Source organism: Antrostomus carolinensis, unplaced genomic scaffold (assembly GCF_000700745.2).
Source record: "Antrostomus carolinensis isolate BGI_N321 unplaced genomic scaffold, ASM70074v2 scaffold39500, whole genome shotgun sequence".
Classification (NCBI taxonomy): Eukaryota; Metazoa; Chordata; class Aves; order Caprimulgiformes; family Caprimulgidae; genus Antrostomus; species Antrostomus carolinensis.
In genome coordinates, this window is record NW_010288399.1 from 1 (window position 1) to 23,608 (window position 23,608).

The 23,608-nt window shown below is 37.5% G+C and overlaps 1 protein-coding gene across 1 annotated transcript in view; it reads left to right on the top strand.

Moving 5' to 3' along the window:
• Positions 1-903: 903 nt before the first annotated feature.
• MARK3 (microtubule affinity regulating kinase 3) overlaps positions 904-23,608 on the top strand; it is a 29,019-nt gene continuing 6,314 nt past the window's right edge. The window contains exons 1-12 of the mRNA XM_029084634.1: positions 904-975; positions 1,856-1,912; positions 2,843-3,079; positions 3,175-3,294; positions 4,030-4,129; positions 4,401-4,513; positions 5,299-5,452; positions 7,177-7,394; positions 12,729-12,832; positions 17,505-17,669; positions 18,404-18,661; positions 21,048-21,074. Of these exons, the coding sequence (XP_028940467.1) occupies positions 904-975; positions 1,856-1,912; positions 2,843-3,079; positions 3,175-3,294; positions 4,030-4,129; positions 4,401-4,513; positions 5,299-5,452; positions 7,177-7,394; positions 12,729-12,832; positions 17,505-17,669; positions 18,404-18,661; positions 21,048-21,074 (1,625 nt within the window). The remainder of the gene's footprint in view (positions 976-1,855; positions 1,913-2,842; positions 3,080-3,174; positions 3,295-4,029; positions 4,130-4,400; positions 4,514-5,298; positions 5,453-7,176; positions 7,395-12,728; positions 12,833-17,504; positions 17,670-18,403; positions 18,662-21,047; positions 21,075-23,608) is intronic.

Below are 23,608 nucleotides of genomic sequence, written 5' to 3' on the forward strand. Positions count from 1 at the left end.
ATTAAGCCCGGGAAGAAGGGAGGGGTGGGGCGAGGTGTTTTAAGGTTTTGTTTTATTTCTCATTACCCTCTTGTTTGATTGGTAATAAATTAAAATTCATTTTTTCCCCCAAGTCGAGTCTGTTTTGCCCGTGCCAGTAACTGGTGAATGAACTCTCTCTGTTCTTATCTTGACCCATGAGCCTTTCATTATATTTTTCTCAGTCTGTCCAGTTGAGGAGGGGGAGTGATAGAATGGGTTTGGGTGGGCATCTGGCATCCAACCAGGGTCAACCCACCACACATTCAAAAGCATCTCCAAAGGAAACTATTGATTGATCATCTGCTAGACCTTCCGCTCTTAGATAGAGTAAAAACAGTTTGGGAGCGAGTGCTGTAGTGCTGTGTCTCTGCAGTCTCAAATAAAGCTTGAGGCATTTGTTATACTGTCAGCCTTGGAAGCACCTGCAAAGTGAGCTTGTGACTAGCGCTGAAGTAACGGTAGCAGAGAGGAAAGGAAGGAAAACCAAAAGGATGGTAGAAGTGGTGGTGTGGGAGAATTTTCGCAGTGTTGTAACTGTAAAAAGCTGAACTTTGAGTCAGAGAGAGCCAGTACGTAAAGGAACAAGCGAAGACAGAATGAAAGTGCAGGGAATGGAAATATTTCAACTTTTTGTAGGCTGTTTAGTTTCTCAGGTGGCATTTGCACCTGCGTGATTCAGTAATACAGGGGCACAAAGACAGTAACGCTGGTGTGTAAGTTTTGAATGCAAAAATGACTGGTAGGTCAGTTCTTTGACCTACCAAGAAGCTTACTGTCACCTACTCTAAATACTGAGGAGGAGAACCGTTGCCTTTTACCATTACAGGAGGATGCTTATGCTAAGCTAGGCAGTCTGATCATGAGTTATTTCTTGTAACCTCAATGATACCTCATCCTTCTGTGTTGGAAATCTTCTTAATCTTGAACAAAGAATGGAAATATATTTATTTAAGTGTAGTTATTACATGAAGTTATTTTTCTGTGCAGTTCCACTTCTTTTAAGAAGTCATAACTTCTGCCTTAGTTCTGACCACATATGCATGGCAATAAAATGTATTTGACCCCATTTGTGATCGTGGAACAATAAGACTTTATCCAGCTTTTCCATGCATGTGGTGTTCTGCAGCAATGCTTAGGACTAAAGCAATGTACTAGGACACTGTGCTGTGTAAGTAGCTTATATAGTTTGCTATATACAGCAGGAAAAAACTTCATGATATTTGGAAATGCTTATGGAATAAATTACTCCATTACACTTGAGAGACATAAGAGAGTTTTTTCCATTGAGCTTGCTACCCTTCTACAGTATATAAAATAAAATAAGCCATATGCACTTAGACAGCAGACCTCTGTCAGATGCACAGCTGCTTCTCACTGTGTAAGTTTTGGGAAACAAGCTGTTTCCCAGTAGTTTCTCCAGTAGCTAAGCCTATTTCTTACCCTTTTGTCTCCATGCTGCGGTATGAAAAATCACCTTTGAAGAGGGACTGGAAAACTTCAGTCTAGAGGGAAAGCTTTTGTAGCTGTATACAGTATTGGAATGGAAATAGTTCAGTAACCTTTCTGAAAGTCATTGCTTCTACTGGTCTATAATTAGCCACACAGGAAAAACAAAATCCTCTTTCAAGTGTAGTAGAAACCAAATAGATCAAATAACAAACACCAAAGGTATTTAGCAGCTTTCCCGCAAATATGCTGATCACTGTAGTAATTGGTTATGTAGCTCTGAGTAGTTAAGTACTAGTCAAGTTTAGTAATAAATGTTGACCTTTTTGATTAAAACTCCTGTTTCTTTGAGATGTCACTTATATAATTTGGCTTGTTTTCTATCCAGATAGTATCTGCAGTGCAGTATTGCCATCAAAAGCATATTGTTCATAGAGATCTCAAGGTGAGTAGGAAAAAGTGAGAAGAGTGTGTGTCAGTTTCTGTACCTGTAGGTGTGATCTTTATTATACTGATAAAATGTAGTGTGTATTAAGCTTTGTGATTTATTTATTTTTTGCATGTGTTACAGCAAGTTTTGAGGAATGTTTACAGTGTAGTATAGAACCATTTAAAATAAAAAAAGATGGTTTGTAAGGCTTTTAGTTATAGAAATTTAATAACTGCTGAAAGACAGCCTCTCACCCTCTGATCAGGTTCAAATCTGATGTAGGTCAGTGCTAGCTGAGAGGTCCTTAAAAAAAAAAAAAACTTTGGTCTTGACAAGTTTTGGTCTTTAACAGAATGAATTACTAGTTGTGATGATGAAACTGAAGTATTACTTCTTTGTAGCTTGGCATGAAATTGTATATCCCTTCTTTAAACTGTGCTTTTTGTATTAATAGTGTTGCCACATAACTTATTCAATATATCATGGCTTTGTAACTTAAAAAAAAAATAAATTAAAAGCAAACCCCAAACACCATCAAACAAAAAACACTTGAAAAAAATTTAAAGGTTATGTGTATTACCAAACTTCTGCAAGAATGCCCCATAAAGTATGGGTAGTGAGATGGTATCTCATTTTCACCTTAATTGATTAAAAATTACAAAGTTACAATAGCTAAGGATGTGTTTCTGTGAAGAAAAGAGATAGATGGAAATAACACAGTTTTCATATAGCGTAACAGCTCCCATAGTTCAAAGCCACTGTATAGAGATTTCTAAAATAGATGATGTTTGAATGATGGACTAAAGCATACCTAAAGACCTTGCAAGGAAGGGAATATTAACAGGTATTTCATCTTTTTGCCTTTTAAGAATGAGTAAAAACAGACAATAGCATTTTAGATCAAGTATTTTAAGTTCATCTTACCAACCATTCTTTCTCTTCCAGGCTGAAAATCTATTGCTAGATTCAGATATGAACATAAAAATAGCTGACTTTGGTTTTAGCAATGAGTTTACAGTTGGAAATAAACTGGACACCTTTTGTGGCAGCCCACCATATGCTGCTCCAGAGCTTTTTCAAGGGAAAAAATATGATGGACCTGAAGTAGATGTTTGGAGTTTAGGTGTTATTCTTTATACCCTTGTGAGTGGATCTCTTCCTTTCGACGGACAGAACTTAAAGGTGTGTTTTTGTAGAATATGTTGGGCATGTTTACCTAATGTTTTAACTGGTTTGCTGCTTGCAACTTACTTGTCTGTTCTTCCTCTGTTATCAAGGAACTCAGAGAAAGAGTGCTAAGGGGAAAATACAGGATTCCTTTCTACATGTCCACAGACTGTGAAAACCTCCTCAAACGTTTCCTGGTGCTAAACCCAACAAAAAGAGGCACTCTAGAGGTAATGGCACAAATAAGGTGAATTAGAAAGCTAGGCATTATATTTTGCAAACCATAATTTTTGAAGGTGTAATTTATTACTGTCATACCTTTCCTGAATAGTTTATTTCGAGTGGGTTTGGGAGGGAGGGGTTGTTGAGTAGAGCATATGAATTCTGGGGGGTTTTTTTAAGATTTTGTTTTCTGGGATTACAAGACACTTGACTTCACAGTTACTTTCAAAATGAATGTGAGACTACACTGCATGTGTCATATAACTTCTGATGGTTACCTTGTGGATTCCTGCATTAATGGATGATCCACCAGGACATTTTCCACATTTTCAAACGTGAACTAGAAGCACTGACTGCTGGGTTATGGTGCAGTTGCCTTTTGCCTGCATTTTGTACCATCATCGAGGAGAAAGGCTAAAACAATTCTGGCTTCTATGGACTTCCGTAGTTGAGCCTGGACCAACAACACTTGTCAGAGTTGTTGCACTGCTTCTGGTCTGTGTTACAGGCTTTTAGTTTCTAGCTATGTGCTGGAATACAACTGGTTGGGAAGCAGCTTGGCTTGATGTGTATAGTTGATTGTCCTCACTGGAGCAAAACAAAACTGAGTAGGTGCTGGGGCCTGTTCTGGTAAAGAAAAATGAGAAAAGGCCTTAGCGTTTGGTACATGGTGGACAAGGGGGGAGTCATCTCCGTTTTCTTTGCTGCTTAGTGTATTGTACTAACAAAACTCTCTTTTATAGCAAATTATGAAGGACAGGTGGATCAATGCAGGGCATGAGGAGGATGAACTTAAACCTTTTGTTGAACCAGAACTTGACATCTCGGACCAGAAAAGAATAGGTAATTGAGTGTTTTTCAGAATATAATACTGTTTGCATGATGTGGGTGGGTTTTTTTCCCCTCTACCACTCTGTTTGTCATTTGGAAAAAGTGACTAATCTTCTAAAATTGATATTTTGTCAGGCTTATGTTCTCACACTTAATTGTTTTGTTTAATTTTAAAAATGTTTAATTATTTAAATTCTTTCATTCTTTCTGTTGAACTTAAACTCTCAGACAGCCTAAACATCAGAGTGTTTCTCTTACTTACAGCATGTGTGTTTGTTTTTAGATATTATGGTAGGAATGGGATATTCTCAAGAAGAAATTCAAGAATCCCTTAGTAAAATGAAGTATGATGAAATTACAGCTACATACTTACTGCTAGGAAGGAAATCGTCAGAGGTAAGTACCATTCTTACAAATGCAAAGAAACAAAGGAATCAGAAAGTGTTCTTAGCAAAGTTAGAAGCAAAAATTAAGTCAGTAACTATAGGCATTGCATTTCTGCACAAAAGTCCATTACACTTAAAATCACATTATTCTAATCATCAGTGTCCACTGTCCAAATGATGCTGTGTTTGTTCTCACCCTGATCTGAGTCAGTAAACTCTTGCCTTTAGCCTCCACAAAACTTCCCTGCTTGCTCAGCAGTTACTCCGCTGAAGGACTTTGTATGCCAGTTACCGTCTTCTCTAGTCTAGGAGCTCAAGTGTGAATGTGCCAGCTATAAATATCTTAAGAGAACCAAGGAGCAGGACCAATCAACCTAAAAATGTTCTTGCCTTGTAGACTACCTTTCCATATGATGCTCAGAGGGCTAGGTATCAGTAAGCTGCTCTTGGTTCCTCTGCTGGAGGAGTTGGTGTGATGGCTTCTACTAAATGTATCCACTCTTCCTGTTAAAGTCTTAGAGAACTCTGAGGAGAGAGTACTGAAAGTAGAGATGTTTTTTTTCTTTATCTGATTGTCCTTTGAGAACCTGCAGATTCTGCTGAATTTCATCTAAGACAGTTGCTCAGGAATCTAAGAGAAGTTGGGACCTCTAAGCAACTTCCTTGCTGTCACAAAACGTCCTATGTACCAGAGTCATCTTCCTTCTGCCTCCCTGTTACTGCTCCCATAATATGGTGGATGTTTAATTTGTTTTGTCTGAACTCCTTGTTTTAATATTCTCATTTGTATTGTAGTTGGATGCAAGTGATTCAAGCTCCAGCAGCAATCTTTCACTTGCCAAAGTTAGGCCAAGTAGTGATCTTAATAATAGCACTGGACAATCTCCTCATCACAAAGTTCAGAGAAGCATATCTTCTAGCCAGAAACAGCGGCGGTACAGTGATCACGGTGAGCAATTCTTATTTTCAGTGTTGCAGAATATAGTGACTTCCAATTCCATTTGGTTTCTGAATTTGTCTCCATCCCCCAAAGGTAAGGAGGATGACTACAGTGTAGCTCACAGCATTTGTGGCTAAACAATTTAGCTATTTTTTAAAAATTGATTCTGTTATAAAGCCTCCAAAAACAGCTTCTAGAGCAATGCTGAATACACCAACTTAATTCTCTTACTCTGCCTTGTGTTGCCCCTTGCATTCCTGATTGTGCTGGGAAAGTCTTGTTACACAAATTGAAGAGAATGTTGCAACCCCTTTTTGGTGAAAAGCACGGCACTCCTCCCACATGCCCTTTTATGTCTGTTCAGCTTTTGTTTTCTTTTGACACTAGTAGGTCAGCTTGTGTCTAAAACTTGAAGAAATGTCAGTTTGCCAATATTTCCTGTTTCCTGAGGGTAATGTTACTTGATTGTCCTGCAGGAATTAAATTTCTAAAGATCAGTGACTCAGACAAACTTAGAACTCTTCTACTTAATGAGTGTGCAGGGTAGTAGCTTAGGGTTTTCTAAGTATCTTAGACATCTTCCTGCACAGACACTTAAGTCATAAAAGGAGTCTCTGTTTAGGTCTACTTTTAAATACCTCAAGTGCATTCAGAGGTTGCTTTCCTTGGGCAGTCTCCTGGGATGATGGTTACTGTGTTTTGTGATGCTTTTATATATATATATTTTAATATGCATTTTTGCATGTCTGTGTGTGTGTATATACATAGACTTTTTGATTAATTGTTATTAAAACACTAACTACAGATTTGATGTATCCTCTTCTGAGTAGGTGTAATTGAGATGGCAGAAAACACAATCCTGACATCCCCACAGGCTTTTCCCAGTGTCCAGGAACGTATTAAAGCAAGAGGGAACTTGGGACTGTTGAAGGGGCTGCCTCCTCATTCTCAGGTGTTCCTGGCACACCCAAGGAGGCTGGTGGCAAACAGCCACTGCTTCTGGGCTGTTCCAGGAGCACAGTCCGCCAGCCGTTAGTGCCGGTGGTGGTCCAGGGTTGTGTTGCCAGGTAGCTGTCTCAGGAGCTCAATTTTATCAGAAATTGTCTTGAACAGCATGTGCCAGCTTTGTGCCGATGAAGAATCCTCTGATTTGAATGAGAGTTAGTTACTTGTTAAGTGTCTTTAAGATGATTCTAAAGGTTTTTTCCTACCAAGCCAAACCAGTGCCAATAGTCAGACACCAGAAGACTCCATTAAGTTAGTAATTGTTTCATGGAAATCAAGTAATATCTTTGCGTAATGAATTAAAATTATTATGATTCTCCTGTACTTAGCAAACAGAAGAGAGTTCTGTATTTTTGAATTGTCATATAAGGGGAAGACTTACTAGAGCTGACTTGAATATCAAATCTGTCAGATTTTATTACAAAATGGGGAGGCTTGCTTGAGGTTGTCATGTCTGTGTGTTGTCATTACCTTCCTCCCATCCCCCTCACCCTTAAAGAGGAAAAAAAATAAATAAATTGGAAAGTGTTTTGGTTTTCACAATATTTTACTGTCTTCTGAAACGTGTATTTCAATAATTTAAATAATTACCTTTTTGCAACTCTGATTCCCAGTGTTAATTATTTTTATTCTCATGTGTGAATACATTTGCATTGTAGGGAAGAATAGGTACTGGACTTCTGAGAGAAAAAAAATCCTTTTTCTGTTTCTTTTGTTTGTTTTTTAAGCTGGACCATCCATCCCCTCAGTAGTGGCATATCCCAAAAGAAGCCAGACTAGTACTACAGACAGTGACCTCAAAGAGGAAGGAATTCAGTCAAGAAAATCCAGCAGTAGTGCTGTTGCAGGAAGAGGAATTGCACCAGCTAGTCCAATGCTTGGAAATGCCAGCAATCCCAATAAGGCTGATATTCCTGAACGTAAGAAAAGTTCGGCTGTTCCTAGTGTAAGTAAAAATGCTTATTTATCAAAACCATGAAATGTTTTTGAGGGGTGAAAAAGTGTTAAAGTGTTAAACCTGTGATTTATCAGTGGTGGTGGTTTTACTTTTCATTCATCAAGAGTCAATATAGGTACCTCATATTTTGCTTTTTTATTTTTTTTCCCCTCCCCCTGCCCCTCCCCTGCATCAGTCAACTACACAAGTTACTTGTTAAGATTCCTGAAGTCATTAGTAGGTATTGGTAATTAACACTAGCAGGTGTTAGTGAACAGACATACTTCGGGTATTAAAAAAAAAAAAAGAAACTGAACTTAAAGGCTGTCTCCTGAAATTTCGGAGGAATTATTTCTGATAATCACCAACTACTCTTCTTTGGGCTCTTGTACAGAAGAATGAAATCTCTATTTCTATTATCCTATTTTATAGTTTCATAAGTTTAAGGTACCACCTAATCTTTGTTCTCAAACAGGCTATTCCGAGTCATAGTTACGTATATTGAGATTATAAAAAAACGTAGCTCTAAAACCTGTTCAAAGCTCTATTTCAACCTGTGTTTAAAAGCAGTGTGCCTGGCTTTTGTCCTCGTGGGCGTCACGCACCCACCCCTCAGCTCCAACACGAAAACACTCTTAAGGTGCATAACTAGTGAATTTACAGGGTCGAGCAGTAGGCAGTGAGCCAAAAGAAAGTCAGTCCTTTATCTGGTTTGACTTTAACTTTTATACACTGTGGTACCTCCCTCTGTGGCAAAGTTGGATATCTGTTTTCATATAACAGCTCTTGAATCTTGTAAGATTTAATTTCTAAAACTTTGCAGTTTTGTGTTGAAAAACTTAGTTCTCTTCAGAGGAAATAACTTCACAGTCCTTTATTTAACTTGCAGTGGAGCAGTTTGTTGTTTTTTTTTTAAACTTATCCCACAAAGCTCTGTCATATTTGGTCATATACTCAGCACCATTACTTACCAAAAATGAGAACAGAACTTCCTGAGCTCACAGCTTTTTGACAGTCTGAAGCAAAAGAACTAAAATTAGATTTGTTTTACTTTATTGGCTCTGTATTGTCAGTTGGCTCAGTGGCTGATAGTGACTTGGCTGCAGGATTTCAGTCAGAGATTCCTTGGGAAGATACGTCTTCTACACTGCAGCAGCTGTTATTCATAAATGTGAACAAGAGCTCATGGTTTTGGGGGACCCTTCTCTGATTTTTGTGGCTCCTTGCCTTTTCCCTTCTCGGTTTTTGATCAATCCAGAATCTGTTCAGATTATTTTTTTCTTGTTCTTACATGACAGTTCTTAACTACTGAGTCTAAAAATGGTAGGACAGTCAAATCAGCTTTGTCCTACATTGGACTTTGCTCAGCATAGTGTAGTGCCTTCTTCAAGAGCTCTGTATCACAGTTACATGTGTTACACTTCGTGTCTTTAGTATTTTGATCTGCGGTTCTACACCCTCCCAAATCCTGGGCATTTATTCCAGTAGTCTTATTTCAAATTTTGTACTATTGTAGCTGAAATAAAATTTGAGCACATAACCATGGGATACTTCTCTCTTCTGATTCAGTGTGCAGCTGATCCAACTGATTTTTTACAAGCAGTGGTGCAAGGTGGTGAACATGGAATCAGACTTGTGATGTCTCTCAATTAATTTGTGTTTAAAATTGTCTGTGTTTATAGCTCTTCACGTCAGCCTGTGCAAACTCTTATTTTCTGCCCCCCGCTAGAGGTTAGTTTTGCTTTCTGGCTGTTGAGGACAGAGAGAAGCACTGACTTTTTACACAATTCCTGGAAATTATTAGGGAGTTTTATTTCTTGCAGTATCAGCATGCATCTAGAAGGAAGAAAATGTTGGAGTTACCGTGTTGTCCTGAAGTTTAAAAAAGTTTGAGGTAGAGAGTTTGTGTTCTCACTGAGCACTTAAGTCCTAAAATCAGTAATATGATGAGAAAATCACTGAAGAGACAGAAAAATACTGTTTAAAAACAATTATTACTTTCGCAGATATAGTGAAGGTAGTAAAACTGGTCCTCGCTGGAGACACTTAGCCAGTGTGTGCTGCTCTTATTAAATAACAAAGCTTACAAGCATGCACTTAAGGATAAGAGTTGTGCTTGTAGAGCAGATAGCTAAGTCTGGGGTTGGAGTAAGGGGGTTCCAAGCTGTACTTCTAAAGTTGACAGAGCATTTAGAGTCTTGCAAACTAAATTGTTCTGCAAGCTGAACAAGTGCACATAAAAAATCTTTAGGTTCATTGGACAAATACCAGATTATTAACAACAACCTTCTACAGGGGTTGCGTAATTAGTAGCAACTAATAACTCCTTGTTTTAATAACTCCTTGTTTATTACTCACAGCTTTGGATTTTTCCTCAAGACTTGTAATAAGGCTGCCCCAGAGTCCTTAGTATAGCTTTAATAAAACTGGAAGAGAATAATAGATGGCATGTTTGGAAAATCATTTAGGACCAAAAAACACATTAGTGCTCTTAAGTAAATAGATTGGTTCATTATTTTAAGTCAGAAGCTGATTCTTTGAAAGTTTTTCATCAGTCCTTGCCTTGGTGTCCCTTAATGTGAAAACAGCCTGCCTAAGCATTGGGCACAAGATTCCCTAGGAAAAAAGGAGGATTCTGTACCACAAATTCATCCTTTGTGCTGTGAGTAGAGCTTGTGCATATGCTCAGAAGTCTCAGCATGTACTTTGCAATGTCAACACCTCCTGCAAAGAAGGCAGACAATACCCCAAGGATAAACTTACACAGCTAACCCTAAGCCTAGAGGTTGTCATTCTATCAGGGAGTGTGGGGCTGTTGACACCTGTTCTGGGCTTCCTGTGCTGTGCACCTGTGCAACATAGTCATGTCCAGAGATTAATAGTCATAGCTGAAGAACTTCCTTGATGAATTGTGAAAGGAGATCATACACTAAGAAGTGTAAAGGCCCCAATACCAAGCCTGTATTCTTGATAAAACTGAAATTTGAAAGCTTGAAATGCTTAAATCTCCTCTTGTGACCTCTCCTCTGAAATCTGACATAAGCAGAAAATATGTATGCTGATCCTTCTTTGTGTAATGCAAATGTCTTTGCATTACACAAAAAACCTAGGAAAGTGCATCTTTGGAGTCCTCTGATTTCAGACATGAATACCAAAACTTGTGCACTCCCAAGCCTGAAAGTGCATTGTCTGTGATTAAAGTTTGATCCAGCACAGAGATTGCTGTCTTGACTTTCTAGATTTGCAACATCACAATACATTTTAATGTTATGTGGTATCTTCTCAAGGGAAACAAATATTTAATATTCTAAGGGAGCAGGTGGAAAGAAGGAAGCCACCCATTATTGTGCCTGTATTCCACCAGAAAAACTGTTGGATATTCTAGGTGCTTCATTTTCTAATATGTCAAGGAACACAGAACAAAATTGTATTCAAATACTAATATTTAATAATTCAGTGTACCATTGATTTGCAGGAGCTCCACAAAGTGTCTTGCACGGTGTGGCTTCATGAACATATAAGCAAAACTTCACCTTAGGTGCACAGCTTTCATTGCTAGCAGATCTAGTAAAGAGAGGGGAGTATGCACAATGGCGAATGTCATAGGAAAGTAGAAGAATTGATATTTTAAAAAAAAACAAAACACAGATTTGAAGAAGAGGGGTATGTGAGGAATAAAGTGCAAGGAAAGGGACTGGGGGGACTTCTGCTGATGCTTGGCATGAGCCTATTCCTAAGGAATATCCAGTGAAGAATACCTGGGACAAGTACATACATTTTATGAGTGAATAGTTCTGCTAATCTCTTTATACTTTTTAGTTGACTTTTTTATTTTGATTTATACATTTCACCCAAAGATGTATAACAGGTCAGCAGTCTTTTAGACAAGATAGCTTCAGTGTTAAATGTGCAGCTCAGGGATTCCACTGCTTGAGACTCCCTGTACAGCCAATACTTTGCCTTAAGGCACTGAAGGAGCTTTTGTTGGTTATTGAGAATACTCCACTTTAACAGTTTTATTTCAGGTTCGGAAGCAAAAAAGGTTTGGCTACTCTCCTTTTGTGCTTGAACTATTTTTTCCTTTCTTATTTTTTTACCCTCTTCCCATGATTCTCTACTGTAACCGTTTATGTGAAACCTTTTCTTAATGCTTTTTAAAAAATCCGCTGAATTTCCCTTGTCTATCATAGCAGTAATTCTTCAAAGAACTCCAAAAGGTTAGTTGAGCATGAAGTCCCCTGCCTGACTCTTAGTGGCCATCCTTACTCAACATGTGCTTATCCATGGAGGTGCTGACCAGTCATTCCCTTAAGCAAGCCTCCTCCAAGACTTTCCCCAGCAGTGATGTTTGAAGTTAATAGCCTATTTTGCTTCCTGCTTTGCCCTGTGATCCTTTTCTTTAAAGAAAAATTTTTAAAGGTGTTTTTTTTCCACTTTCCAACCATATGCAGTTTCCTGTGTTATGTTCTTGGGGTGGGGAGAAAAAATATAAGGCTTGTCAGCTTTTGCTTCCTCTACAACCTGGGGGTGCATGTTTATCTGGACCACCATGCTTTTCCTACAGTAATTGCATCTAACTTTTTATAATTCTGTTATCTGTGAATTACCTAGCTTCTCAGTCGTTCCTGGAAAATTGACCGCCAACTTGGGCATATCTCCACCCTCTTTCTCTGTAAAGACAGAGGCAAAGTAATTCTGTTTCTTTTCTCCCCTCTAAAGTAAGGTCTGTAGTTTAAGTTCCCCTGGTTCTCTTGTCCTCAATGTATTATGCTTGTATTTAAATGTGTATTTTTAAAAAAATGTCTTATTAAAATTCTCTCCAATTTGTCTCTTTAATTTGACTTATTCTTCCCTGTTTTTAAAACTTGTCTAGTGTTTTATAGTATTTTAATATTTAAAAGTCCATGTTTACCTTCCCACTGAATTTTACCACATTTGTTTCTTAAGTCTTTGCTTTTCCTATCTTGTTTAAGGATATGATTTTAACTTATAGGAAAATTCTACAGTCTACAAGTGGTAAAGTATTTCAAAAATAGGCTATAAAGACATAGGCTATCCAGATGTAGATGAATGCTATACATGCTGAGAATTTGTATTCAGAACATTGGTAATTAAAAACTTTTAAGAGATATCGATTTTGAGCCATCAACATGAAATAAAAGAACGACTTGTTAGAATTACTTTTTCTGACTGCATTATTCCTTAAAAATACTGGAAGGTGTATTAAGTAAGTTTTATAACTGTGTAGAACTAGCATGAAGTAAAACAGCCTTCAATTATATGTAGACTTAACCCAGAAAAGCCTTTTGTGGGGAATAACAAACCTGTGTTTTTTAATTGTAGAATAATACTGCCCCTGGAGCAATGACACGGCGCAACACATATGTTTGTAGTGAAAGAACCACTGCTGATAGACATTCAGTGATACAAAATGGCAAGGAGAACAGGTATATGAAATGTCTTCCTGTGGTGTATGTCCCTTGTCTTCACATTTCCAAAAAATTGTAATACCTAATTTAAAAATCAGTAATATTCTAGTGTAATTCTTAATGAAAGGTGAGTACAGATATTTGGTTTTGGCGTACCTGTAAGTATGTGGGTTTGCTTTGGTTTTTTTCTATGCTTAATTCGTACAGTCTTGGAATGCAAAAAGGAAGATCCTAATTTCTGGCTAAATACATGTCATTTGTAAAGCCTTCATCTTAAATCAGTTGGTAGCTCCTGTGGCCAAACAACATATGCTTGCAGAAGAAGCTTGTTTAGTGTCAGACTACAAAGTCCACCTCTCTGGGGCCACTCTCTTTTTACATTGCACTCTAAACTACACTTTAGGGTTATTTGGAATACTGTTTTTTCTGCAAAGTCTCAGGGAGAAAGTCAGTTTTTTTCTGAGCAAAGATAAAACAGTGATAGGCCATTGTCTCAAACAATGTTCTTTTACTGATATCCTTGTAGTCTAATTGCTTCCTAGGATTTACAGAACTCATCTGGAGAAGACAAGCACTGATATCTCCATATTCCAGATGAAAACCGGCAGAGAAATAAATTTCCTTTTCCTTTACTGAATGAAAGCCTGACTAGAGCATGCAGTGGAATTGGAGTTGACCAGTTCATGTATTAGCACCGTAGCCACATCTAGTGCCATCCTTCCCTGTGTACCGAAGACTGAGGAGAGCAGTAGAAAATAAATTTAACAGTGAACATAGACATTAGGGATAGAATAATACTTGTGCAAATTACCACCAAATTTCTTAGCTGGCTGAGGTGTTTTAAGTTCCAACCAACTGTTCTTCACAGAATTTTACCAGTCTCAAAAGCTGGTAACAGTTAAGTAGTTGACCATTGCCAGGAGAGTGCCCAGATACTTAATAAAATTAATAAAGCTAACTTAATAAAAATACTTAAGCTTGGAGGAATGTGTACCTCTGCTACTTTTCCCAATTTTCTCCAGCTGTTCCTGATTTTATGATACATTGTAAAGAGTGGGGAAAAAATACTTTTCTTCTAGCTTGTGTTGAAGTTGGTGAAAGTTCTGCCATTTTTTGCATAAAATTTTTCCCCTTCCTTTCAGCACTTTCTAAGGAAGAGGGGCAAAGTTAGAATGTTCAGTGGAAAGTCTGTCTGTCCCTTGTTTGACCCCTGCAGCCTAGGGATAAAGAACATAATTTTGACTCTGTCTCTTCCTCCTCCCTTTCTGCAAACTGAAAGTGATTAAGGAAAAAGTCAAGTATAAGTTTGAAGAGTGCCAACGTGGGCCTGCAGTCAACTGTCTTGTGAAGTACAGCACAGCTCTTTGGTACTGTCTCTTAGTGTGTCTGTCTCAGCCATCATTGATTAGTCCTTGTTAATGTCACCAAGTTTGTTTAGATTAAAGCTCACCATCCTTTCTTTGATTTGATAGGTAAATAACTTTTTTTTCTTTCCAAACTCTCTTTGAAAAATGAATCTGTCTCTCTCTCTCCATAATAGTTTTGATTAGATTTGATTACCTGATTTCTTGGTTTAATAACTTTTTTTTTCATCTTTAATATCTTTGCAATATCTTGTCTACGATTTCTTTATTACATTTTTTAAAGTTATTAGATACTGTTTACTAGGAATGCTTGCGATTCAGATGTCCCCTTAATTCAGGAGTAACTTCATATTGTTCACATACTGACAGCTTCATATTGGAGCTGTCTTTTTGAAGCTGTTACTTATTTGTTTCCCAGCTTTGAGCTTCTCAGCAAAGTGCTGTTTTTCTGGTATGTCACATATGGGCATTAAGCTCAAAGTTAACATTGAGTAGTACTTGGCAACTATATTAATTCTATTTTAGATCCATAACTGATTATCCTTATGTAATTTACCTTTTATTGTCAATATGGTATCCAAGCATCATTTGCTTATCCTGCAAACCTTAGCCCTGTTTGGGTCATTTGAAATATATGAGCATTCATATTTTCACTGTCAGGAAAAAAAAAATCTTTATCACTTTTATTGCATATTTTTGATTACTACTTTGTTTACTCTTTGTAGAGGGTTAAAACAAGAAAAGGTTTGGCACAGAATTCAGAATTTATAGCTGAATATGTTTTGTTGCTGTAACTGTACAAAGGCTTGATTGATCACATGAAATGCAGGGACCTTTGATGCAGGCTAAATACACATGGCTATTGATGGGACTGGCTCTTCAGAATGAATTCTTCCTGCGTTTAAGTGTTTGTAGTATCTCTAATATTACTGTACTATCAACTTGTCAGAAAGTAAATTTAGAAACTTGTAATGGTTTTTCTTCTGTGAAGCAGGATCTCAAGTAGAACCTGAGCTTTGTATAAATCCAAGGTCTTGTTAAAAATGCTTTCTGTGCTTTTGAATTGTCTGTTGATAGTAAATGTTAAAGGCAGGAGCAACTACTATAAATGATTTATTACAGATTGAATTTTAAGTTTTCCATAGCCAGTCAGATACTGGTTGTGACCCAGTGAAAACTTGAGAGTCTTGCCTTGAAAGGCAAGATGCACACATTTAAAGTCTCTATTCTTTCTGTAGAGAAAGTGTTAAAATGTTGCCTGTTCTGTTTTTGTCTTGCACATTGAGTTCTGAGAAAGCAGTGTTTCTGAAAGTGTGGGAACTCTGAACAATCGATAGTCAGCTAGTCAGCTTGACGTTGGAGAAAGTAGTCTTGAAGACCTCATGCCAGACTGTAGAAGCAAAGGGTTTTTGAGTCTTGTTTCCCTACTTTAACACGTTGTGTGTCTGACACAGGCATTCTGCTGGAGATGACTCTGTTGGCTTTCCTCCAAAGTCTGGGCATTAATTAATGCACTTGGGGACTCATGAAACACTCTTCATAATGATAGGCAATTGCTTTAAATCATTTGTAACACAATTGATTTACAACAGCTTCAGATTTTTAATAAGCCTTGGCACTAATTGGTGAATGTTAGTTTGCTTTTTCTGTGTTCCCAGGCTAGTAATCCAAGGAAGCTGATTTCTAGCAAAGCTTCAGAGGAAGAAATATGAATGCTTTAATATGTGCTCTGGTACCTTATTGATACCTTTAGCTGTCACATTTTGGAGGCAGATCACTAAATAAAACTTGGGTCTAATGTATTGTAAAACTAGATTATTTCTCCTTTATCTTTTGCAACAAATTGAGAGGAAAGGAGCTAGAAGTGCTTGAGCAGCTAGTGACCAGTTATTTGGGGATTACTTGACTTTGGGGTACTGCTTTTGAGATGAATGTTCATTTTCTTACAGTTTCTTAATACCGTAATGTAAAAGCTGGGCTGTGTTGCAGGCTTTGTTGTAGTAGTGGTTGTAGTTGGGATCCTGCTGGATTCAGCGGTGTGAAGAGATGTGTGCATGACTCAGATGAAGTTTCCTAGATTCTGAAAAGTTAAAACAAAAAGTAGATTTTGATAAACATGTTTGCCAGCAGTTCTGAAGTGTGAGTTGTGAGGTGTTCTCTACTAGTGCTTTGAGAGCTAAGCGTGAGAAGTGGGTCAGCTGATACTTGTAGCTGGACTAGCATTCTCCTTTCCAGTCTGACATACCAGAATGAGGTAACAGGACTTGAATTTCAGTTTGTGTAACCCTGATGTAACTCGAAAGTGAACATGCAGTGTCATGAAACTGTCACTGACAGTTACTGATTTCTTAAGCTCCAATGTTATTTCTGAATTACAATTGCCATAACTTTTAAAGCAAACTTAAGATGAATTAAATATGGCGTGATAGCCTGAAAGGCCCAATACATCTTGTGGCCTTTCAGTTTTCTCCCATCATTATCATTACTAGATACTGTAAAAAGGCTGCAAAGAGTATTTTGGCCCAAAGAAAGAAAAGGTGTCATGCTCCTATTTTAACACATCATGCAGCTGGCAGCTTACTGGCCGTTCTCCTCAGACAGCACTGTAGACCTTACTTCAAAGCCTGAATGGTAAATTTGGAGTTTGTGGACAAGCGATATGAGATGCTCTTCAACAGTCATACCTCTTCCTTCAGAAGACATCGTTATTCATTGCCTCTTACATGTACAGGTTAATTAATAGCAGCCTTTTTTCTTTGGGCCTCTCTGGACTTGTTAAAAATTACTATATTTTAGTTTTCAATTGTGCCTGTGAAGTCCCTCAGTTATCAGATGTAGATCAAGATTTGGCAGCTTGCCCAACTTATATTGATTTAACATGGATGCATTCTGAAAATGAAGTATTTCACTGCAGTAGTGGAGCTATCATCAGTCTTTTGGAAAGTGCAGTTGGTGGTAGTTTTAATGCTTTTTTTTTTTTAATATATTAAGACCAGTACGAGTTACATCAGTGCTTTATACTAGTACTTCAGCACAGAGCAATGAGATATTCAGGTTCTGTATGTCAGGGAGGGTGTCACTGCAAACTAATGCTAATGGTAAGAGAATGATCACTTCATAGATGTCAAGTGCTATAGTAAGGCTGCTTTTCAAGGGGAGTGTAGGTTAGTTACTGCTGTTTACACAGAAGAAGGCTGTTAGAGTTCATGTTCTTTGCTAAATCGGTTAATAGAAGGAAAAGTTTGCTTTTTTTTCTATGCAGTAGTTTGTTGTTGGTCCATCATGCTCTTCTTTCTGCCTCTGCCTGAACCCAAACCCCCTCACAGCCTGACAGAAATGTTCGCTTACGCAGCTAGCCCTGCTTCAGTTTGCACTACATCCTTCTCCAGTGTTCGGCTGCGACATCAGAAGTCGATGTCCATGTCAGCCTCTGTGCACACGAAGATGATGTTGCCTCCAATAGACAATGGCGCAGATAACTTCAGGCCTATGTAAGAACCTGAAATCGTTGTGAAACTAACTTATACCCACTGCTTCTTAACTTTGTGCTGTGGAATTTTAGTCCTAGATTGTTCTAGTTTATATTGCCCACAAGATGTGTGTTTCCTCATTATTTTTTTTAGTCTTGTTTACATTTGTCTTGTGGTGTGTCAGGCTGTCTGTGACATAATCCTGCAGTAATCAACCTTAATTTTTTTCCTAGTGTTAGGAGTATTGGACATTTCCTATTGTCAAAGTTTGTGGGAGACTTTAACTGTGTATCCTGAAGGACTTCACTACTTGGAGTGGTTCACTTGTAGAGAACTTGTAGGATACTTTCAAATTAGCAAGATTTTCAAAGATATATATATATATATATAGAATGTGGAGGAAGAGACACTAAAGTTACCTATTGCTTCTCTTTCCTGGGAGGAAACTTGGCTCATCTATTCTTTTACCGGACTTCTCAGTGAAACATTGTATGCCTAGTTCAACTGGTCTTTTCCAGGATACTCCTGTTGCATTTTTCTGCTTCTGTAGGTTTCTGTTTCGGCAGCCTTTTAATCCTAACTTCTTACAAGTTTTGATTCCATACAGTGCTGTAATAATGTTGATATTTCCAACCTTGGCCTATAAAAAAGTGTCTGCTTTTGCTTTACTGTAGAACGTAGTGTTTTGTGTTTCCTGCAGAACCGTAGTGCTTCTGTAAAGAAGTTCTAGCATTGTTTTTTGTTTTCTGCTCTAGCACTATTCCCGATCAAAGAACTCCTGTTGCTTCAACTCACAGCATTAGCAGTGCAACCACACCTGATCGTATTCGTTTCCCCAGAGGAACAGCTAGTCGGAGCACTTTCCATGGCCAGCTCAGAGAGCGACGTACCGCTACCTACAATGGACCGCCAGCCTCTCCTAGTCTGTCCCATGAAGCAACACCACTCTCACAGACCCGAACGAGGGGCTCCACTAATCTATTTAGTAAACTAACATCAAAACTAACAAGAAGGTAAGCCTCTTAAAATGGTAATGCAACATTTCTTTTTTTTTTTTTTTTTTATTGGGTAGTAGACATGCCTAGTAGTTCATTGCTTGGGTTTTTTTGTTCACATGCTCAGATTAATGGCTTAACAATTTTTGCAACTTAAAATGCACTGGCATATGATTTTTTTTAGTTCTTTTTGGTTACAGAAGCCATTTGTTTTTAGCAGTTGAAGCAAATGGGATAAAAAGTGAGATGGTTTGGTCTGTGCTTTTTCTGCTGTGCTCTTCATCCCCATGTCTGAGGTACAGATGCTGCAGAACTGAAGCATTTCAGCTCAGTTCAAAAGCTGCTCACACTGACTGCATGGTCTGTCAGTGGAAGGCATAAACTGGGTTCCCAGTCTTGATATTTAATGTAGCATTAGAACCTTGGGTTGTGTTTCCCAATCACTTAGACTTAATATTTCCAGAATAATCTTGCTGGCAACACACGAGTAGAAATATCACAGGTGAAAGGGTAGAGGCAGGAGACAAAAGCTTCTTTTGGCAGTAGTGCTAGCATAGGTCATCTCAAAATAATGGCAGTACTATGGCTTCAGTCTAGGCAGGAGTCTGGTCAAACCTTGAAAACCTTACTCCTGTTTTGACCTTTAGTTCCTATGCCACTTCTGGTTTTGGTGTTGAATGTATGTTGATCTAACCAAAGCCTAGCTTAAGCAGGTATTGTTCCTGCACTAACAGTTTTTATTCTAATCGGACTTAATAGTTTCAAATCCATGCATGTTTTTAAAGTTCCTACAAACCCTAAAGTTGAAAACCACCTGTTTTCCTTCTATATTTAAAACCTGTCAGTTCACATACCACATACTTTAGACCACTGCTATCAGCAGCTTGTGTTTGCTGAAGTAAGGGTTTGTTTACCTTTGGCTTAAGATAATCTCCATGCTTTTGTACCCTCTTCATCATGTGAAATTTTTTTTAATAGATCATTCTGATCTTGGCCTGCTTGCTTTTGGTTTAGGCTTATATCACATCAGCACCAAGCTATTTCCTTCCTGTCTGTTCTGTGACTGTACATGTCTCCCTTTCAGCATCCTCTTCATAGTCTCCTATTCCTACAAAATAATGCTAAATTAAACTCCATTTTTTTCACAACTGGCTGATTTCAATTTAAATGTCTTTAAAAATGTAGAAGTTGTTTCTGTGAAAAACGAAAACGTGACAGCCCAGCCTTTGGTGAATGCTTTACCCCTCAACTCTGCCAGCTAACACTTCCCTGGGTTGGTTTTTTCCTCTTTTTTTCTGTTGAGAAAGAGAAAAGATTCATTTGGATTTTTATTTTTTTTTTAAAGAATTAAGTCATTTGCTTTTTGTCAAGTGAAGTCTTAATCAAAGACATCCTTTTGGCACATCTTTCTTTCTGTACTTTTGCTTGTAATATCCTTACTTAATTTTCCATCTGATGTTCCAAATGTGAATGCTCAAACTGTGAACATGCAAGCTTTTCACTTGTGCTGCTGGAACATACTATTTAGCATTGTGTGTCACTCAGTTGTTTAGGCAGCATTCAAACTTCTGTCATTACCTCCAAGTTTCAGCTTTCACAGTGCAGTGTGGTTTTCTTAAAGTTTTTCCCCACTGTTTTTGATAATAGTTTAAATTCCATCTGGACATGATTAAATAACGTGCAGTTGTAACACAATAGCGCTGTTGCAGATGGTTAAGTTTGCTCTTGGAGGACCTCTTATGGTTGGGGCTCTGTTGTACTAGGTGCTGCACAGACTAGTAAGGAGGGGGATAGTCCAATCAAAGGACACAGTTATATCTCTTCTCTCTAAATAAAATTAAAAAAACTTTAAAACCTGTTAATTCATTCTAGCATTCTCTATAGGGGATCAGAATCCTTTTGATTATTAATTACGTTCTGGTGTAGGCAATGGTTACAGCTCCTGCCACTGAATTAACTAAATATTTAAGGCAGTTTTTGGCACAACATGGCTGACCTAGTGGTATGAAGGATGGAAGAAACCTAACTCTGAAGATACTTAAGATCTGATTATAGTAGAGTTACTGATTTTTGTTTTCTGCTTGAGATACATGAAGAAAATCCAAATGTATTTTTATATGACCTTGTGGATTATGAGTTTTCAAGTGTTTTGACACCAGTACATATTTTAATTCATAATAACTACTGGTGGCATATTTCCCAGAAAAATTGTTTGGAAGTAGCAACACTAAGAGTTTGAGTCTTCAGACCCTAAAGCATCTGCCTAATCTCAGAATGTATTGAAGTGTAATTTCATTGTGCATTTTAAATGAGGTCTTTTTGCATGTTTCACTCAAAATGGCTTTTTCAATTTATTTTGTACAAAACTTTTTGTTAATTATTATTTTGGCTTAATTTCTTTTAGAAACATGTCATTCAGGTTTATCAAAAGGTAGGATTTATTTATATTTAAAAAAAAGTGGCTCCTGCAATTAACAACAGATTTGGCTTTCTAGCCTTGGTTTTCTGAAAACTAAACTTTCTGCTGAGAACTAAATTCTTTCTTGAAAGGAAAGCATAGAATAAATCCATTAACTCGTGATGATACTTAAGAATCTGTGGCACCTGTATAACAAAGATGCTAAGCATGCCTTGTGAATTCTTCTTTCTCTGATAGAGTTGATAGTACCAAAGTAATTCTGTTCTCTGTACTAATACATTTAGCATGCTTATGTTTGAAGAATGAGGTGTTTGATAACTATGATGAAAGTTTAAACAAAACATAAGGTTACAAGCAAATAAAGGTAAGTGATGCTAAATTTACGTTCTCTTTGTTTTATGATGTTTTATTTTAAAAAATCAGTTTGAAGTGGTGTCTGCAGTTGTCAGAGCAGAAAGCAAAGTGAACACAGTTGTGAATCTCAACAGTTTTGTACGGAAGACTGAATGAAGATGCGATGGCTGTGTATTTTCTTTTTTTAAATAGGATGCATTTGCTGAAGCGAATTGCAGCACAAGTGCAAATAGAGCACCTCACTTATAAACAAAAGTATAACATATCTGCAAATTTATTAACAAAAGGGAAATGCTCAAAAGCCTGATTGACATTTCAAGCCCAAAGGATTGAATTTAGTTTTACAATTTGGCAGTGAATCAAGCCGCTATATATCTTGTTGGTCTGTTACAACTCATGAAAGTTGTTTATACAATTTTGATCCACGGGTAAATTTTCCAGTAGAATTTGGTAATGCTCTGTTTAGTTGTGTCATATCTTGGAGCTTCTTAAAGGGTGGTACTTTAAATTTCCAATCAAAAATAGGGAGATGTAGCCAAAAACCAGACATCTGCTTTAGAATGCAAGGCTGTGTGTGACTGTAAGTTGAAGTTTGTGAGATCATTAAAAGGAAATACTTAGATTAGGGAGACCTGCAGTATGTAAATTGCTGCTTAAATTTGAGTTTATTACATACAGTCTCAAGTCTAAAGGTACTCCCCTGATTAAATGAGTAAATTCCACACCACAGTAATAATAATAATCAGGGCTTTTCCAAACATGACTATATTTAGAACTGGTATTGGTTGGGTTGGCTGGCACTGTCACAGCTGACTTGAGAAAAGGAACATGCACCAGCTGTTAGTTAAGGAAAGAAACCATCCAACACAGTATGCAGATGAACAGCAGCAGTAGTTTTAACCCAGTTTGCATCATAAGCTGTGAGGTGCATACCACTTTGTAAGGATTGTGACTTGTGCAACCTCCACAACTGGATGCACACAAGTTTGTTACTCTCCTGCTCTGAAGAAAGATGAAAAATGCTACTATAAGTACAGTTTTAAACTAGAAGGTTACTTTTCAAATTTGATAATTTTAAAAGATAATTTTATAAATAATTTTTAAAAAATTTTCCTTTTAGTCAAGGCCAGGAATCTTATACTATTGTGGAAATAGCTGCTGCAGCTTCTATGAATGTCTTTTGAATAAGAGATTTGCAAAGTCTTACACCAACTGCACAGGACCAGAGTGTGCTTTTTAAATTCTGGTTTAAGTGTGTGTGGTGTCCCTCCATACCTGATCTGTATGTAGGTACAAAATTAAATTGAAAATTTCGAGGGTTTTGGTATTTTCTTCTTGCTTTACGTGCTATGAATCTTACCTAAACTCACTGTCTTTCATCCTGAAAGAACTACTGCAACCTAATGGCACATACATATAGTACTGCACCATCATTCTAGGGAGCTGAACAAAAGTAGATAATCAGTCACTCCTTTTTAAACTACTGAGTTCTAGTATTGTACTCAGTACACAGAGGTATAAAATATATCTGTCTTGTACCATGCACTGTCCTTGCCAATCTGCATGTTGTGGAAGATTTTTTTCTGATAGCAAAGATCACTTTTGATGTTCTGAATTTTATTGCAGCATCTTTCTCCATTTCTATAAATTGGTCTTATTTTATTGTCTTGCACTTTTTGCTGCTTTTCCATATCTTTTTAGACAGTTTTCTTTGTGTTTGTTTGGATTTTTAATGCAGAGTATACAGAGATGTAAAGAACAGAAAACACAGGATAACTCAGGACAGATGTATGGAAACTTTCTTACTTTTGAAAGCCCTTTGCAAACCATGTAGCAAAAACTATAAAGGAGATAGTGTATAGGCATTGCATGACAAATGAGAACATAACTTTTCTATGTATTTGTTCCATTCTCAAGACCAAGGAGTGCCTTGGTCCATAAAATTAATTTATGTAAAAATACAGGCAAAGCAAAAAATTTAGAACATAAACCAGCAATTTGCGGTTCCCACGGAAGTGAAGATCGTGTTAGCAGTGAGGAGGCCTCAGGGCTGCATCTGACTTGCAGACCCACCAAAACAATACTGGCAGTACAGTAAGTAAGTGACTGTTCCCAAAGCACCAGCACTGGGCTGTAGAACTGGACCATAACCATGTCCTTCATGAAGGAAGGAGTATCTAGAGAGGCTGGGC